At 38.0% G+C, this 20,652-nt stretch overlaps 1 protein-coding gene across 1 annotated transcript; it reads right to left on the bottom strand.

Moving 5' to 3' along the window:
- Nucleotides 1-217: 217 nt before the first annotated feature.
- On the bottom strand, nt 218-2,935 carry LOC141652369 (secreted RxLR effector protein 161-like). The gene is made up of 2 exons (XM_074459842.1): nt 2,475-2,935; nt 218-323 (listed from the first exon to the last, which is right to left on the bottom strand). The coding sequence occupies exons 1-2, from the start codon at nt 2,933-2,935 to the stop codon at nt 218-220; spliced, it is 567 nt and encodes a 188-aa protein (XP_074315943.1).
- Nucleotides 2,936-20,652: the final 17,717 nt, after the last annotated feature.

Genomic DNA, 20,652 nt, shown 5'->3' with positions numbered 1-20,652 from the left:
TCCCGCATCAATTAGACTCCTCTAATTATTTATTAAATTACATTAACTTAATATTATGTGGTTTAAAACAACGTGCATGCAAAAATAAATAAAAGATAAGAAATTCCTCACATTTTTTTTTGCAAAGAATTATCATTTCATTTTAAAAGTGAAAGAAAATTACAATTTACAAAAGCAATAACCACTAGAGAATGCACTAAGGAAACTAGAAAGTAATCTAACTATTTAGACAATTAAGCATATAATCATGAGTTAAACTAGAAGCATTCATCAACACCCGGACAGGAACAATGTACTTAATGCGACGAACAAGATCAACAGCACTAGTCAATAGTTGCTAAAAGATTCTAGCATTCGACACATTGATATTGGCAAATAATAATAACAACTATTGTTGTCTTATGGAATTTCTAAAAGCTTGATGATCTTCCTAGACTCCAAAGAGAAGCTCTCTTTAAGATGGCACCAATGACTTCACCCCAAAATTACTATAAATATTAACTAGATATTTAAAGTAACTAACCTTTGATAATATGTAAGTATTATTACAATACTAATACTTGATGTATATTATAATTTGTGAATTTTACGTGATTTATTTTGATCAACTATTGATCAAGTTTGATGAAGAACCTAAGAGGGATTTTTTTTGTCTCTTAAAAATTAGCCTCTAAATGATGTAAATAGTGAGGTATTTATAAATATGGAAATGTAAACAAATGGGCAACAAAACCTAGTGGTTATAATGACATCGTTATTTCCATCCCATTTGGTAATATTAATCTTGTTTCGATTTTCGACATTTGTCCTACAAATGTTTATAAGTCCTATATTTAATTATTCCATATAATTAAATATTACTTTTATTATTTAACATTTAAATAATACAAATTAGTGACTAATATACACTTATCTTTTAAGTGACATTTGACCATTTTATCAATATAAAAAGTGTCTTATAAAACCCAATCAGCTAATTTTAAAACTCCTTGTAAATATTATTAAATAATTACCTCCGCCTCACAATATATACTTGCAAACCTCAAATATTTAGTAAGTTAACCTTCAACTACTATGTATCGTCTTATTTAATCATCTTAACATAAGATATAAAATTTTTTTGTCAATTGTAGTATAACTAAATAATAAATTTACTTGGCCCGAGTTCTAAACTAATCATCAAATATAAAATTCACTTGACTAATAAAAGTCAATTAATATAAGGGACTAACTAAATTGTATCGTATACAAATAATTAGTTTTTCCATTGGGCTACATCTTATAGGTGTGACCGTAAGGGATTAGTTGAACACCGTCATCATACGATATTAGCCTCTAACCCTACTCGGCTGATCGTTACCGACATACGTTGATCAACTGACAAGTATATACAATATTAATATATCCCGAGTATATTCCTCTAATGAAATTTATTATGTAGACGCACTATTGTGGAGGACACTCACTCCAACAATCTCCCACTTATCCGACACAAGTGTGCGTTACCAATTCTCTTTTCCGTTTAATCTCGCACTCAATGCAAGGTGTCTTTCAGGTCGCACTTGCACCTGAATATATCATGAGTGGTTTCCTCAATCGAGAGAGCAGCTGCTGACCGGAAAATCTACCATAGATCTCTTCCGAGCGTAGACACGCATGTCCAGTCACTACTTCTCAAGTGACCCTAAGATAGTTAAATCCTGACGAGGGTGGACAACTCCTGTTGACTTATTTTTTTTTGTTCAATCACAGATCACCATGAATCAAAAGATGCCCATCGGCCTCCTTTTAGGGCAAGACCTAGGACAAAAACAAAAATCAGTCGAAAGCTGTACTGACTCAGATAAATAGTCGTTAGTGAAAAGCATTCACTCGTAGGAATAATATAGAAATCCTCACCATGACCAGGCTACAATAAGTATAAAGGAATCTATGAGTGGTCACTGCCCGACAGAGTGTTTCCACAGTCTGGCTATATAATCGACTAGTCATCTGCATGACTTTATGGCTCTCGAACCCGCCATCAATCGACCTACAATCTAGTTACTCCGAGATGTCACCTCATTTGAGCAACTAGGGACATAAATACAATGTTAATCTTGTTCACTTAAATAGGGTTCAACGTTGTCTCAATAACCCATTTGAATAAAACAAACTATTTAAAATTTAAATCCAGTTAATATTGAATAACTGAGTTCAAGAAGAAACCCAAACGATAAATGCGATTATCATATATGTAAAAATTAATACAATATCAAATTATTACATATCTCATAATCTACAGCAATTCTGGTACTCGTCTCAATCCCATAGAGACGACATGACTATCATGCTTAGCCTGTGATAAAGGCTCGGTTAAAGGATCAGCAATATTTTCATTTGTCCCAGCCCTACAAATCGCTATTTCCTTCCTTTCTATATAATCTCTAATTACATGAAATTTTCTAAGTATATGTCTAGACTTGTTACTATACTTGGAAACTTTAGCTTGAAAAATGACCCCATTGTTATCACAATATATCGTGATAGGATCTGCAGCAACAGGAACTACTTTTAGTCCCTCCAAAAATTGCCGAATCCAAACAGCTTCCTTTGCAGCTTCAGATCCTGCAATGCACTCAGTTTCCGTTATAGAATCCGCAATGACTGACTCTTTGAAACTCCTCCAGCAAACCGCTCCTCCATTCATTATAACGACAAAATAAGCTTGGGATTTCAAATCATCCCTATCCGTTTGGAAACTGGCGTCCGTGTAACCCTTTACACGTAACTCAGAATATCCTCCAGAGACCAAGAATGAATCCTTAGTCCTTCTTAAGTACTTAAAGACATTCTTAATGGCAATCCAGTGACTTTCACCTGGATTTGCTTGGTAACGGCTTGTCATGCTCAAAGCATATGACACATCGGGGCGAGTACACATCATATCATGCATGATTGATCCAACAGCGGAACCATAAGGGATCAAACTCAGAAACCGTTTTAGAGAAAAAGGTCCATGTGCGGGTACGTGTTAGGAAGTCCGTTAATAAGACACCTAAATCTACCCGTCACAATGACGGCTACTTAGGAAAATGATGGCTAGCCGAATGATATGTATTTGTTGAAGTGCAAACAACGTTTTAACCCTAACACGTGAGAGAAATTTCTCGGTCATCGTTTAATGTAAAAACTATTTGTCAAAGTGATTTAGCATGTGAGGTTGATTTACCTATCCCAACAACAAGTCACAATATGGCTTAGAGGAGAGGGGAGCCGTTGGGAGGTAAACTATTATAATAGTAACAACTGAATAAAACAATGAACAAACGAGGTTAGTAACGCAATAAATACAAGAATAAAACCAAACGTAAATAACCTAATTAATTTATCTCATATTCTAATCAAGTCAAATTTAATTTATTACCCTACTTCAAATTACATGCATAAACTAAAAGATGATTAACTAACTAAATATCTACATCATAACTAATTAATTAAATTAAAAAATAAACATGATATATGAACAATAAAAAACGAGTAAAAGAGAGAGATGGAATTTGTTCAACCTCAACTTACATGTATGACGAACTCCACTCCGGATCAATGGATGTAGGTTTTAACGAAGGTACATCTTCGACAATTTTCAAATAAGACAAAAAGTTTTGATTTTAAAGTTGATTTTGAAAGAACAAATTCGCGGTTTTGTATCTCTTGCGCGGCAGTTTTCAAATCGTCACCATGGTCTCATTTTTCAATGGAATTTTGATCCGAAAGATATTTTGGAATTGTGGGACTCCAAAATTTGGATATTTAGCACAAAAAAAAAGCAACACAAACTACGTTGAAATGCCTGAAAACGACCAACAACAGGAGCAACGCGAAACAAGAGCGAAAGTAACTATTCGAGCAACTTAATGCTCGAATCTTTACTAAAACTCATGTGTAAGGATCAAGGATGAATTCTGAGTTTCCTTAGATGATTTATGAAGGTTTTGTGATGGTTTAATGGATCATTTACGTGAGATTAATGGAGGTTGATGGTGATTTTTGAAGGTGGTCTGTGTTTTGGCTGTTTTGGTTTGTGCGGTTGTTTTTGCTTTCTTTCTCTCTGATTTTCTTGCGTATTGCTGTGTTTTTCCATCCTATATGAATGATATTTCCACCGGTAGTAAACATTTACTTTATTTTTTAAAATCTAAATGATAACGTGACCAACATATTCTATATTGTGTATCAAATGGTCGAATGATACAATTAATTTAAAAGTTGTTGAATTATTATAACCCCTGAAGGGAATTATTAATTTTCATTATATATATTAACAATTATTAATATTGATCTTATCATATAACTATATATGAAATATCCAAAGAGTAATATAGTCATGTTTTATATTTGATGTGACGGTTTTATACCGTCTTTACCTACCGATTCTTAGCTAGTTTATCCCCGATTTATGTTACTTATTGTATTTTAGCTCACTTATGCATTTTGGTAGTAGTTGCGTTATTTGGATGTGTTTCTACGTAATTTATGTTTCATGTGTAGGTGCCGTGATAGACAATCGCATTCCGAGTTTAGGAAGTGACTTTGGGCATCTTTACACTCAAGTCTTGTACCAACACATGCCAAACAATGGGTTAGAAATGGTTAAAATCTTATGGATTGAAGCAAGTCAAAGCCCAAAGATTAAGATCATAGTGCATAAGCAAGTGAAGAAGAGGAAGCATCACAAGAGAAAGCTGCTAGGGGCGGCACAATGCCGCTAGTTGCGGCAAAGTGGCTGATCTCCAAGCCGCTTCGGGTGGCCAAAAGCCGCTAGTGGCGGCTTAGCATTGGATTCCGCATTGGATTCCGACAACTCCTTAATTCTCTTTTATTTCGGCAATTATGCTCATACATTATGAGACCTTATAGAGATACTCTTTGAAGACCTATATAAGGAGGTGTTGTTGATCAATTTGATATACTTGACATACTTTCTCTACCTTTTAATCATTAGAATACATAAACAATTTCCAATTTATAGATTAATTTAGTAATAGATTTTGTATGGAAGACTAAGTTCCTTATCTTGGGTCAAGCAATTAAAGGAAAAGAATTACTATTTTTTAAGACTCTTTACTCTATGTTTTTATCTCTTGAATATTGATTTTTGTTCTCGATTCATCATTATGATTATTGGTAGTTCATGCTAGTTTGATCACGTAGTTTATCTTGTCATTAATCTATTGCTAGTTTACGAATTTGAATCTTTTGTTCACTTGCCTAGACATTAGTAGAAACTATTGTTCATCTATTGTATGCTTTTCATCATTGTTGAATTGTAGGAGAATATTAATCATATGAATTAAAGTGTAGAACCGGTTGTGTATGCATTTGTTCATATTTGTTTGCTTCTTGAGTTATAATCTATGGCATGATTGAAATTAGATACCCTTTGACTAAATTGTCATCACCATAAGGGTTGTTTATGTGTACTTTTCGCAATGAACAACTAATAGTAAGGAGAAGTAGAAATTCATATTTTCACAAGGTATTTAAAAGTAACTGGAGTCAAAAAGAGTCAATGATCAAAACTATATCATTTATGAAAATTGTAAGACCCAAGTCCTTTTTATAATTCGATTTACTCTAATATTTTATTATTTTACTTTGTTCGATTTAGACTCAAACCACAAACACCCCCTAAATTGGTTATCTTAGAAATATTTACATAAGCACACCGCTAAACATAGATTTTTCTTGTGGGTTCGACCCCTCCATACCCTTGCTATGGTTAGATTTAGTAGTGGATAAAAAAAGTAATTCGGAGACTCGAGATAAGTCTAGTCAAATTTTGGCGCAGTTGCCGGGGAAAACAATTGTTTTCTTTTGTGTGCTTGTAAATATTTTTGTAAATATTGTTTTGATAAGGGTCTTGTATCTTTTAATTAGAAAATGTGATTTCATTTCCCCCCAACAAGAGCATGAATTACTTCATCACTATTTTGAAAGGCTAGAGATATACTTGGTAGATCATCCATATCTATATAAGAGTCAAGGATTTTGGGTTGGAATTTACCATAGTTTCAACCAAGGTACTCAGATAGATGTTCAAGTCGAATGTGAAGGTGAATTTTTTGAGTTAAAACATGAAAAGAAATAGGATGTGCTTGATCATTTGGTTGAACATTCCCGACAATTAGAAATGACTAATTCAACTCTAAATCTTACTCCTTGTTTTGATACCTCGCCAAGCATTAAATAGAGTCCAAATGATGAAGTGAACGACCTTGATTATTCTAGTTCTCTTACTATTGATGTGAGTGCTCCAATTTATGATGAAGAAGATAGTCATGACTTTGATTTGTTCACCTTGTCATATATTGAACCCGAAGTAGATTTTACCTTACCCCTACAATTTGATGATGACACTTTGGGTGGTGATACGGGTGGTATGTTATGGGATTTGGACAGCAATTTTATTGGGAGTGGGAATAAGAATAACTTGCTTGAGATGAGCTAATTTTATAAGAAACCATACCATGAGTATGTGATTATTTTTAATATGCCTATAGAATCGGACAAAAATATCGTTCATGCTTATATCATTATGAATTGTATATGGTTTCTTTTCATTTTAAGCTATTATGAAGTCTCTACCATCTCTTTTTGTAGCTTGTACAATCTTCTCTTAAGGGCATTCACATGTTCCGCTCTTAATTTGAATGTTATTTTGATTGAAGGGGTAGTGCTGAGTGACCCTATAATTACTTCTTAAGCTTAAATATGCGTCGTGCGGGACGTTAAACCAGCGATTACAGGAGGCAACCCGGTTTTTGTTATTTGATGCATTTGTTTTAGTTTTGAATAAGGTAATTGAATTTTCCACATGAAGCTACATGGGTGATGATAGGAGCGCATTTGCAAATTTGGATCCTCTCTTTTCCTCGGTACTTTCTATACCCACCCTTTTCTTTTTATCCCATCCCTTGGTTTTTCATTGAGGACAATGTCATGTTCAAGTGTGGAGGAAGGGTTTAAGCTCATGATGGTGTGATACAGTTGCATTTAGATACATTTAGTCATGTAGTTGCATTTTAGTAATAAAGATTTAATCAACTCACTTTTTCATGAGCTTAGTTAATATTTTCTAGTTTAGAAATGTGGTTCACATATTTGAATTAGGAGTTTTAACACTTGCATGGTTGATACTTGTGCCTTTTTTGACGAGTTGAGTTCAATTTGGGGTTTACCTTGGAGCCTTCGTGGTGTGAAAAGGCCGTTAATTGTCATGATTGTCACAAAATATAGGTTACTCAACATACCCTCCATTATTCTAAAAAAAAAATAAAAAAAAAACTAATAAAAAAATCCCTAATAAATTAGATTGTTCTCATGTTGTGAAATGGGTATAGGATGTTACATTTCCAAGAACCATTTTTTTTTGCTCTATAGTTGTAAAAAGTTATACAAAAATACCTATTAAGTAGAATCATTACAAGTTGACATCTTATGTTGGTTGGTACGTTTGCTAAGGGCCGAGTCCTATGGTAAAACTAAAGGATGATTAGTATGGATGTAATACCACGTATTTTAAGGCAAAGTTAATGGTTAGTCAGACGGTGGAAATATTAAAATGTATTTTCAAAATGTATTTAATTAATTATATTAATTAGAGAATTATATTGTGAGACGGTGTTGGACCGTATAGTTATATGATTTGTTTTGATAATGACAAGTATGTTTTATTATGTATATAGTCCTTGCACGTAACCGTTTGTTAGTCTTTGTTAGATTTAATAAAAGATACGATAATAGCTAGCAATGTTATAGCATCCATGGCTATAACTTTGATGATTTGTGAAGCTTCACTAAAGTAACGTTATAGCTGCTTGAACTACAACATTGAAGATTCCTAAAGCGTCATTGTGACTACTTCATTCACAAGTATGATGATCACTCAAGCACAAGACATGATCAAGTCTATAAGAAGCTCAAGATGAAGAGCTTCTGTTCAAGATGAAGAGATGATCCTACTACTGAAGATCTCCAGAAAGATAAGTTAGTATAGGACATCATCTAATGACGGTATCTTTGGAAGTAATATTGGAAAGGTAAAGTTATCATCTAATTTTCGAAAGCTCAAATTATTTATATATTTTCGAAAATATGCGTGTGTATGATTGAGGCAAGATATGGGTTGAGTTAGGTTGAATAAATTTACATGTATCCTATTGGTTAGTAAAACAACTTATGAGTCGTCATGCTACCTAGGGTTTTCTAAATTATCCAAACATAAACCCTAAATCTACACTCTTTATTTCGACTAGGGTTTTCGAGTGAGTTGGGCTTATGAGCCGTTGCTCATATCGAGTATACTCCTTGTACAAGTAATATACTAGGTTAAATCTAGAATAGATTGTCATAAGATATTTTTATCTTAAACAATTATATGGATTTCTCCTATTTAGTTAATTGAAATATTTTGTGGATTAAATTAAGGGAAGATAAGATTTGTTTCTTATGAAACAAACCTTCATATCTCACGGCACTATTAGGGTTTCGATTAAACCCTAGTTGTCTTCTCTACTATATATACACATATGCTTCATTAGTTGAAATTAACTTTCGCAATATTAAAATTCCTTTGCAAACAAATTGAGTCAAATTCTTAATCAAGTAATTTAATTGTTTTTGTAATTCGAAAATCTTTACGAAAAGTCGTGCTTCAATTTGCTTATTATTCCTTAATATTACGTCATTAGATAATAGTACTTAAACATTATTTCTTACTCGTTCATTCGTGTGAACACTTAGAAGAACAATTGAGTGCTTTCTTATTAACGTAATTAGATAAAACCGAGTATTTAACGATACTCATTTGAGTTACAATAACTAGAGTTAGTTGTACGAGTGGGTTAGTAATTTTGAAATCCGTAGAAAGGTATTAAAATTATTAATTGAGAATAGTGGACGTAGGTTTCGACTTGTGAAACTGAACCATTTCAAAATCACGTGTGTCACTCGTTTTATGTTGTTCGTTTCTTTACGTTTTAACTTTTTTTAGTTAATTAGTTAAAGCTTAATCAATAAACTTTAATTAATTAATTATTAAGTCACGCTCATACGGATATTCGAAAAAGTGGGATAAAGTTTTAAATACTCAATTCAACCCCCCCTCCCCCCCTCCCTGAGTATTTCGGATCGATAGACTCTTCAGACGGAAATAAAATAATAAATAATAATGTTGAGTCGGGATTTGGGTATCGCGTGTGGTGCAGCCGTGTATAGCTAAGTAATTGGTTAATATGATAATACCAACAATAAGACGAAACTAATACTACAATAGTAATAATAATAATAATATGCAATAATAATAATAATATTGAAATTATGAAGTTTCCTTCACCTACCTTATTAATACTATAAAAGCAAGAAAAGGCCAGCCAATAGACCTTATTCAATTCACAACCACAATAGTTCACCAATAAGAGAGAGAGAGAGAGAGAGAGAGAGAGAGAGAGAGAGAGAGAGAGAGAGAGAGAGAGAGAGAGAGAGAGGAGAGAGGGGGAGATCTAAAGGGAAAAAATAAAGAGATTCATCTTGTATTATCGCCTTAAGGTAAGAAACCATGTCATAATATAACTCATGCTTTATTATTTCATTAAACTCGTAAATTAAACATCGTACGACTAAGCCTGACTGCTACCGTGACCTGACTGGACCCACCCTTGACCGACGTTGACCGACCTAGGGTTAGTTTATGGGGTGTTAGTTGGGGTTGTTGTCGGGTTAAACCGATAAGAGAAAGACAGATTTTTACCCCTTGTTTGTATTCGACTTGGACCTGGGTTTGATTGGGTGGATTACTGGTAGTTGGTCGGATATGGTGGTGGCAGTGGGGTGGTTAAAGGCGACACCTTGCGTGGTGGTTGCCAGAATTCGCGATTGTTAGTGGTTGTGTGTAGTTGGTTGTGAAACCATGTATAGCTAGTCATGGGACCATTGTGTCCTGACCTTAACTTAACCTAGGTTGGGTGGCTGCGGGTGGGACCAGCATGGGTCAGGGGATACTACGGTGGTGGCCGCTAGTGGTGTGTGGTAGCGGGTTAATGGGTGTTGTGTATTGTTGGTGTCGTGTTGAAGGGGTGCTTTGTAATAATACGGTTTTATGTGTCTGAGGGTACTCTATCGAGTGGGGCTTACTTTGTCGAGTATGTTGATTTTTATGCAAAACAGTAGTCTACCTGTAGGGTACTCGATCGAGTAAGCTTGGCACTCGATCGAGTAAGGGTCACTCGATCGAGTAAGTGACTTACTCGATCGAGTAAGTCGGTTATCGGGTGATTTGTGACGGGTTTGTTAATAATGCGGATTAATATATATAAAGTTCCGTCATCTTTCTTTAAACAATTTTACAAAACCTAAATCACAGTCAAGAAAAGTTTCAAATTACGTTGTCTTGTCCCTTCGCATTATTAGCAAATCCCGGAGCTAGAGGTGTCGGTTTTCATCATTCTTTACACCTTTGTGATCCTTGTATCGTGGGTAAGTTCTACATATCATTTTTATATCATTTGGTTAATATTGGTTAAACCCTAATTTGGGGATTTGGGGGATTTTGTGATTATGTGGTTACGGTAGTGATAATATGTATGTATGTATAGGAGGAGGCATGTTGAGGAGAGATTATGAGTAGCTGCTTAGATCGTCTGATTTCGTGTTCCTTTCCAGGTAGGGTTTCCCTACTCAGTATTAGTTACATGATGTGTGTGGTGGTTGTATTGTCGTTATTGATTAATTAAATTGCTGGTGATTGTGACGGTTGTTGGTTTATATGTTGATTGTTGTTGTATAACTGTCTGTGATATTCGGGGCGCATCCGTGGCTGGGTGGGGTCACTTGCGGGAGTGGCTTCACGCCCTTGGTTCGCCCTCTATGGAACCCGACACAGGAGGGGATGTGCACATTAAGGAAACTTGAGTTTATCGCTCAGTGGTTGATGAGCGGGGATTTGGTGGGTACGGCTGCGGTCCCCCACTGGTGGTGTGGAGTACTTGCTGCGATGGGTACTCTGGCAGGACTACTCACTTTAGTGTATAGTCAGTTGTGTGGAGATTGATTGTGGAGTTTGGAGGATTGCTGTGTTGTTGAGCTGTTTGTGTACTTGTTTCGTTGTGGCTTTATGTTGTGTAATTAGTACTGACCCCGTTTAAACGTTTTAAAAATTGTGGTGATCCATTCGGTGATGGTGAGCAGTTATTGAGCAGGTATGATATGACGCATATGGGATAGCTGGGATGAGTCATCAGGTGGCCGTTAGAAGAGTCTTCCGCTGTGTCAGACGATGTCTTATAGTTATGACAATTTTGCTAGTAGACATTTTCGGGAACTTTGTATTTCAGTTTAACAGTTTTGGTTTGGACATGTAATCACTTAAATCGTATTTACTTTTAAAGTATGTTTCTTTATTGTCTTATGATTATCATTGCCACGGGTAACCGAGATGGTGACGTTTCCATACCTTAAGTGGTCCTGGTAAGGCACTTGCAGTATAGGGGTGTCACATGCTAGAGCGTAGCTTTAACGACTATGGGTTTGGCTGGACTGGTGTCTGGGGTAGGCTTGGGAGCAAAATGGTGGAGGTTCACGGTGTTTATAAAGGTGGTGGTTGTCGGGGTTGTGACCATGGGTTAAAGGGGGCTGTTTTGGGGTGGTGTTGTGACACGGGTTGTGGGGGTGTGCAAAGGGTGAAAAACACGGTTGAAAACCATGTAGGTTTTGGGGGAATTTGCGGGTTTTTGAACACGATATTTAGACGGGATTGGTTAATTAATTGGGATTTGTTTAAAATGAGTTTTGTATTGTTAATTATACGGAAAGATGTAATTAAAGTAATTTAGTTATAAATAGTTTAATTAAGTAAATGAATTGATTAAGTTAGTAATTATAATTATTATTCGTGTTAGGTGACAGATTTACGGAGGAATACTTTTAGTTGATTAATTGGATTGCTTGCTATGTTGGATTGTTGAAAAGGCAGGATATTTACTCAACTGTATTTCTCTATGCTTATATCGTCTATTTGGAATGCTTAACTGATTGGTTGTAGCCTTTGGCGGAGTTATTGGTATTGGATTGTTCTTTAAGGTATATTATGATTACTGTGATCATTGGCATGACATATGCATATTGGTATCAGTTATTGTGATTTAGGCCCAGGCTGGTGCTGCATTTGCAGACTTGTCGCTGGTGTTAGTTTATGGAGTGTTAGTTGGGGTTGTTGTCGGGTTGATGTCTTATAGTTATGACAATTTTGCTAGTGGATATTTTTGGGAACTTTGTATTTCAGTTTAACTGTTTTGGTTTGGACATGTAATCACTAAAATCGTATTTACTTTTAAAGTATGTTTCTTTATTGTCTTATGATTATCATGGCCTCGGGTAACCGAGATGGTGATGTTTCCATACCTTAGGTGGTCCTGGTAAGGCACTTGGAGTATGGGGGTGTCACAAAGTGGTATCAGTGCGATGATCCTGAAACCTGAAACCAATGAACCTAATGAACATAGGGAGTCAAATTAATATGATCCCGGGGTAGAAGTTTTAGGAGCTAATGCAAAGGCTTGAGAGACGTCCTAAAATCGCGAACTCGCCCTACAATTTTGAACCAGTCACATGGGGTGCGTGTCGGGATCGTATGTGTTATCTTCTTGTTTGTATGTCTATATAATAACATGTGGTGAATCGGTGGATGTATGAATGTGGGGGATAGGAGGTATGGAATGAAGATGATGATTTTGTGATTTATATGTTGGATGAATGAAGGCATGTTGTTTGTTTTATAACGTGGCATGTTGGAAATACGGAAGTAAAGTTGTTTTGTTTGAGTATATAAAGAGTTGCGTATATATATATATATATATATATATATATATATATATATATATATATATATATATATATATATATATATGTGTGTTTGTATGTATGTATTATTGTTGTTGTCGTTATGTAGGTAGTATAAAAGTTGTATATAAAGTTGGGAAAGAAAGATAAGCATGCGGGTAGTCATACGAGTCTGCATGACTCGATCGAGTGGGAGGCACTCGATCGAGTAGGTGAGAGGCTCGATCGAGTGGGGCCGACTCGATCGAGTAGGTAGTTTTAGGTTTTCTAGGCAGAAGCAGGTTTTTGGGCGCTCAATCGAGTAGGTAGGGGCACTCGACCAAGTGGGGTCAGCTCGATCGAGTGTGTTTTTGGGAGTTTCCTGATCATGTTCTGGAGTCGAGGTACTCGATCGAGTAGGTTGGGCAACTCGATCGAGTGACCTCAAGTCGATCGAGTAGGTGTAGGGGCTCGATCGAGTGGGTTTTATACAGGTCACAAGCGTGTTTTGAGATGTGGGATATGTGTTTATATCTACCTTTTCTTATATAGTTACAAGATGCCGCCGAAAAGAACCGCCTTGTATGCTAGAGCTGAGAGTATGACCGTGGATGACATAGTAAAGATGTTGGAGCACCAAGATGCTCTTACAGAAGCTTTGAAAAGAGTGGGAAAGGATAAGGATGTTGATTACTCCAAAATCAGCATTCACATAGCTAGGTTCAACCCTATGGAGTATAAGGGGACTGAGGCGCCAATTTTGCTGGATAATTCCCACAAAGAAATGGAGAATATCCTTGAGTTAGTTCATTGCCCGGAGGAGATGAAAGTGGAACAAGTTGCATTCTACTTGAGGGAAGCGGCCGATGAGTGGTGGGATAAGGTTAAGGTGGGTGCTAGGGAAATGTATATGAAGAAGGGGCTACCTGCAATACCTTGGGATGAGTTCAGGAAAGATATGAGGCGTGAGTTCGTGCCGGAACATGTGAGGAGTAAGCTGAGGGAAGAGTTTGATGACTTTAATATGACATCCGATATGACGGTAGCTAATTACTACCGCAAGTTTAATGAGAAGTCCAGATATGCTGAGGACATGGGGCTGAGTGAGGAGAACTTAGCTTTGAGGTTTGAGAAGGGGTTGACCCCCAAGATTATGGAGAAGCTACCGGTGGGAATCCTTACAGATGTGAAGGAAGTCTATGAGCGAGCTGGGAGGGTTGAGAGGTTGGTCGAGATGACCAAAGAGAGGGTTGCTGAGAAGAGGAAAGCTCAGAGCAAGGGTGGTGGTCAGTCTAGCTACAAGAAGAGTAACAATCATCAGGTGAGAGCATATTCGTCGGGCTCGGGATTTAGTGTTGGGGCTTCATATGGGCGTGGCCGTGGTAGTGGTGGTGGTAGTTGGGGTATGACCTATTATAACTGTGGCGGTGTGGGCCACAAGAGACATGAGTGCCCCAGTGCGATGAGTGGAGGTTTCCAGAGACCGTCACACGAGAGTTTCTCACAGGGTACTACACAGAGTTATGCTAGTAACAGGCCGGCTGGGTCATGGAACAACAGGGGAGGTCAGAGCAACAACGGCGGGGCTAACCGCAATGGCGGTAATTCTTATCAGAAACCGGCTACAAACACCAATAAGAACCAGGGGTGGGGTGCTAAACCGACTACCTCAGCTAGTACTGTCCAGGGAGGTGGGCAGAAGACCAGTGGCAAGTTGTTTATGATGAAGAAGAAAGCAGCTGAGGATGATGCTCATGTTATAACCGGTACATTTCTTGTTCATGGTGTTTTTACCTTTGTTTTGTTTGATTCGGGAGCGTCACAGTCGTTTGTATCATCGAGTCATGTTAAAAGGTTGGGTTTGAGTGAGTATGAGTCTGTAAGAGAGGAAGTTTTTATACCTTTGGGTGAGTCTGTATCTTGTGGGAGGTTGTATAGAGGTGTATCCATGATAGTTGGGCAAGTTAATTTACTTGTAGACTTGTTAGAGTTCCCTTTAGATGGTTTTGAGATGATAGTCGGGATGGATTGGTTGGGAAAGTACAAGGCTAAGATAGATTGCCATCAAAAGAGAGTTTCTTCGAGAGGTCCTAAAGGGATTAGTGTGTCTTATCGTGGGTTTGTGGTCAAACCCAAAGTTAAGTTCATTGCAGCAGTGACCTTGAAGTCCTATCTGAGGAAGGGGTGCCCGTTGATCTTGTGCCATGTGAGGGATCATAGAGTGGAGAGTCCGACAGTTGAGCAGATATCAGTGGTGGGAGAGTTTCCAGATGTCTTTCTAGAGGAGATTCCGGGGTTACCACCGAAGAGGGAGATAGATTTCAGTGTTGAGCTGAAACCCGGGACGGGGCCAATCTCTAAGGCACCGTACCGTATGGGTCCTAAGGAATTGGAAGAGTTAAGGAAGCAGCTGGATGATTTGATTGAGAGGGGATACATTTTCTTTTTTTTGCACACTTACGGTTTTATTTTCTTTTTTTTGTTTTACGGTAGCGGGCTACGCCCACGTTGTTTACGGGTCATACAGAGTGTCTGAGTCGTATTTCGTGCTCACCCGTCAAGGTTCGATTTCAAAATGCCAAAGATTTCAAAATTTCAAAATTCCAAAAACTTTTTGCGAATCTTTGTGGGTCGATGACCCAATCTTTCGAAATTCAAATATTCAAATTCAATTTTTGGGTCGATGGCCCAATATTCCAAGTGATGTCAAATTCAAAATTCGGGTCGATGACCCAATTATTCAAAATTTTCAAATTCAATTTTTTGGGTCGATGGCCCAATCAGTCAAAATTTTCAAATTCAATTTTTGAAGGGTCGATGGCCCAATTATTCAAAATTTTCAACATGTTCAAATTTCGGGTCGATGACCCAGTCTTTCAAATTCAAATTTTGGGTCGATGGCCCAACATTCCAAGTGATGTCAAATTCAAACGTCGGGTCGATGGCCCAATTATTCAAAATTTTCAAATTCAATTTTCGGGTCGATGACCCAGTATTTCAAATAATCCAATTTCAAGATCGATGATCCAAATGTGCTTATGTGATGATTATTGCAAGTGCGTTTTTGTGTTTCAAATGTAGCAGGATATGCTTCAACTGGGGGCTCTAAAGTCTTCGACTTTAGAGCCATTGCAAACTGGGGGGCTCTGAAGCCGTTGGCTTCAGAGACCATTATCAAGATGAAAAGGATGACATCCACCAAGAATTCAATTCAATACAAGAGTATGAAATGGAAGAATTCCGTAGCTGAAAGCAAATGATGAAAGCGGCGGCAACCTCCTCGGAAAGTCCCGTCCCATTCGGACAAGCGCCAGCAGATGATAAATTTTGGGCCAATGTCAGCAGATGATGAATTTTGGACATACGCCAGCAGATGATAAACTTTGGGCATGTGTCAGCAGATGCCGAACTACGACGCGGGTTTGATTCCGTCAGAAACGGATACGTAGGCGCCTAAGGATAAGGCTCAACCCACCATTTATGCAATTTATGGGTCGATGACCGACGATGATAATTTGACACAACAGAAGCAAGAGTCAATCCTCAACGAGGTTTCAGGTATGATCTCTTCTTATGGCTGGCGAGCTTATATACGCAAGTCTAATGGACTATAAACGACCCGAAGAATCCTCAGGTCGAGAGGGACCTGGGGTGTACTTTGACTTTCGCCTTGTCTAAGCCTCAGTCAAAGTGGGGGCTCTGTAGATACCCGTATCCGTCGATATTGGAATTTATAGAGAACCCGACAAACACCCGATGATGATAGGACACATGTATTCGTTAGTTGTCATTGTCATTATTTGGAGCTCGTTTTACGAGGTAGAATGGGCGTCGTCGATGAAGTAATTTATTAATTTAAATGATATTTAAATTAATGTTTTTTTTAAGTGGGTTCATTTTGTTAATTTAAATGATATTTAAATTTTGGCTTTTTAGGTAAATTCAATTTATTTTATTTTATTTTGAATTTATTTTCCCAAGTTTATTTTATTGAAATTAAAATAAATATTCGATTTGAAAAATCATTTTGTGAATATATTTGATTTGAAAAGTCATTTATTTTAATGGGTTATTTGATTTGAAAAATCGATTTGAAAAGCGAAGAAAACTCGTTTTGAACACTTGTTTTTGAGCTCGGTTTTTGAGCCCGTTTCCTTTACGAATTGGCACGAATATCAAGTACACTAACCCACCTAGACCAATACCCATCCACCCTTGATCGAACCCCCCAACCACGGCCCAAATTCTCGTCCAAAACAAGCCCCAAACAGCCCGCACCAAACCGAGCAGCCCCTGTTTTGGCAGCTCAAATCCCGAGCCCAAACCCGCTCCAAACACTACCAAGACCCGTACCCATTAACCCTAACCCATACCCTAGTATCCTACCCATATTATACTAGCTTAATCACCAAGAAAACCCCCCTCAAACCCTCACAAAAGCTGCTGGACAGCAGCCATACGTGATGAAGCCCGATTGCCTCTCCCTCTCTTTTAACCTACTTTAACTCCTTATAAATACCACCCATTCACCATACATTCATTCCTATAAGTTCTCCATACATCCTACCATCACCTACAAGCTTTAAACCTCAGAAACAAACCCTAAACATCCTCCAAAAACCCTAAACAAAACCGACACACAAACTGAAACTGTTTGTGTGTCCTCTTCGAAAACCCTTTCGTTCCTCCATCAAACCTCCATAAAAATTCGAGTTTCTTGTTCCTAATTAACCACATAACATCCATCTACACATTAGACAAAGAATTACGAGCCAAATTGCCCTTGAGAGTACACGAAATCCCTCGAAAAACAGAGTGAAATAACACTCTGTTTTCGCGGTTTCTTCTTGTCTGTCCAGTTCTGTTTGTGCTCGTTTTTCGTGCCCAATAACCCAAAACGAGCAGGGGTTGCTTTAAGATCCTTGTTCTCCTCTCTTTCTAGTTTCCAAAACATCTTTTAAATCGAATTTTCGTCGTGAAACGAGGGAGATATCATTGTTTGAAAATCGCTGTCCAGAAAGTTTCCAAAACGCGTGTTTGCTTTATTCTTCGTCGACGACGGCCTCTCGAGATAAAATCTACCATCGATTACGACCCAAGACGGTGTCAACGATACATGTAGGTTGAGGGTGCATCAAATCCTCCTCTTCTCCTTTTTATTTCGTTTGTTTTATGCTCGTTTTTTTATTGTCTTTTTTGTTTGTTTTTTCGTTTGTTTATCGATTGTTTTAAATTAACTACGAAACTAGTTAGTCCGAGTATGAGTTAAAGTACCACCATGAACACCCGCGTTGACTTGAGATGGGAAAAGAAACCGCTCCTTCTGTCGGTCGTACACCCCCGTCTCATTTACATATCCTCGTGTTCAAGGTAGGGCATAAATAAAACAAGTTTCTAACTTCGATCTTCGCTTTTGACCCCCTTATTGTTTCGGCCAAATCGACATACCCTAGGACCCGTTGTATGTTAGTTTAACCTCTGGTTGTTAACCTATGACGTATTTAGATGACTTTAAACTAATTTAATAACCTGATTAGACAAATTAGGGTGCATCGACATAGCTTTACAAATCAACTAACAATTCTGTAAATAATTGAACGCATCTTCCTCTTTCACCTAATTTCTCGCTAGTATAAGAGCGCGTGATTAGCACCTTATTATTAACACTCGATGAGTTAATCTAATTTGCAAACTTGACCTAATTCAACCCCTTTGGGCCGTGTGGAACACTCGATCGTAAGCGAAGCTTTCTGACCCTTTTTTATCATCGTTTTCTAATCCGTTTTGCAATCACTCGATCTAACCAATGAACTTAACTTAGGAACTAGGTTGACCTTGTCTTGGCCGTTGGTTTGGGCCGTGGCTTTAGGCCGTGGGGTTGGCCACGTCTTTCTTTGTCTCGCTTGTTTTATACCTTTCGTTCTTTGTCGTTGTAGCTTGTAATTTACAGTTTGTTTATCGAGTTGTAATCTTTCAAGTTTGTTTTACTTTTATTGAGTCAAAACCTTTTCTAAAAACCTTAGTCTTGTTTGGTTAGACGGTTGTTCCCAATGCTTGTAGAGGCGTAGTAAACCGCGTGTTGTCTAAAGCAACATGGCCTGGTTTATGCTAATGCATGCTTTGGTGCATAGCCCTATGTCTAATTCGATGGGATTAAGTGAAAGCACACATTACGAGGAGCGACCCAAGGCCGTGTGTCATGTGAGCCGTGGGCCACCCCTCATGTGCACGGTTTTCTAGGCCAAGTGGCCGTGTGAGTTGTCGTGTATTGCGTTGTATGTAGCAATTGTATTTAGATCGAGTTGTATCTTTAATTTGTTGTTGTGTCGGCATGAAATGCCTGGTTTGTAATAGGTAGATCCCAACGGCTCCCCCATTCCCCCTTTAAGCCTTGTTTGCTTTGTATGTTGTTAGATCAATCAACCCACATGCTAAATTACAACTTTGACAAAGTTAGTTTAGTTGCATCTAAACGACATAGAAATTGTTGTCACATGATAGGGTTAAAACAACGTTTGCATATCATACATCGTAGTAGCTATGACCTTGTTTGAAATTCGACACTTGACTTAGTAGAGGCCATTATTGACGGGCGGGGTTGGGTGTCCTTATGGGCTTCCCAACACGTACCCTCACCCCTTACTCAAGATCTATGGTTTGTGGATCCGTCTAAATACCATTGGATTACGAGAGTCATTCAAATCGAGTGATATAGGGTACAAGTCTTTATCTTTAATCACTCGTAGTCGATGGGCTTTATGCTTTTCGATGAAAGGTGTAAAGTTGACTTGAACGGTTCCAAGTTCCCAAAAAACTTGGTGGCGACTCTAATATGTCTTAATTCGATTCGAAAGAACCTCGAGTCGATTATGCCAGGTGTGGATCCCGCGGACGCAGTTCCCGAGGGCCTTGTCCACAGTTTCCCTACTCAGTATTAGTTGCATGATGTGTGTGGGGGTTGTATTATGGTTAATGATTAATTATATTGTTGGTGATTGTGACGGTTGTTGGTTTATATTGTTGATTGTTGTTGTATAACTGTCTGTGATATTCGGGGCGTGTCCCTGGCTTAGTGGAGTCACTTGCGGGAGTGGCTTCACGCCCTTGGTTCGCCCTCTGTGGAACCCGCCACAGGAAGGGATGTGCACATTAAGGAAACTTGGATTTGGGGGGTACGGCTGCGGTCCCCCACTGGCGGTGTAGAGTACTTGTTGCGATGGGTACTCTGGCAGGACTACACACTTTAGTGTGTAGTCAGATGTGTGGAGATTGATTATGGAGTTTGGAGGATTGCTGTGTTCTTGAGCTGTTTGTGTACTTGTTTCGTTGTGGCTTTATGTTGTGTAATTAGTACTGACCCCGTTTAAACGTTTTAAAAATTGTGGTGATCCATTCGGGGATGGTGAGCAGTTATTGAGCAGGTATGATATGACGCATATGGGATAGCTGGGATGAGTCATCAGGTGGCCGTTAGAAGAGTCTTCCGCTGTGTCAGACGATGTCTTATAGTTATGACAATTTTGCTAGTAGACATTTTTGGGAACTTTGTATTTCAGTTTAACAGTTTTGGTTTGGACATGTAATCACTTAAATCGTATTTACTTTTAAAATATGTTTCTTTATTGTCTTATGATTATCATTGCCACGGGTAACCGAGATGGTGACGTTTCCATTCCTTAAGTGGTCCTGGTAAGGCACTTGGAGTATGGGGGTGTTACATGCTAGGGCGTAGCTTTAACGACTATGGGTGGTGGCTGGACTGGTGTCGGGGGTAGGCTTGGGAGCAAAGTGGTGGAG

The sequence above is a fragment of the Silene latifolia genome, chromosome 1 (genome assembly GCF_048544455.1).
Source record: "Silene latifolia isolate original U9 population chromosome 1, ASM4854445v1, whole genome shotgun sequence".
NCBI classification, from domain to species: Eukaryota; Viridiplantae; Streptophyta; class Magnoliopsida; order Caryophyllales; family Caryophyllaceae; genus Silene; species Silene latifolia.
Note: the sequence above shows the minus strand (reverse complement) of the source record. Positions and strands in the feature narration are given on the sequence as shown.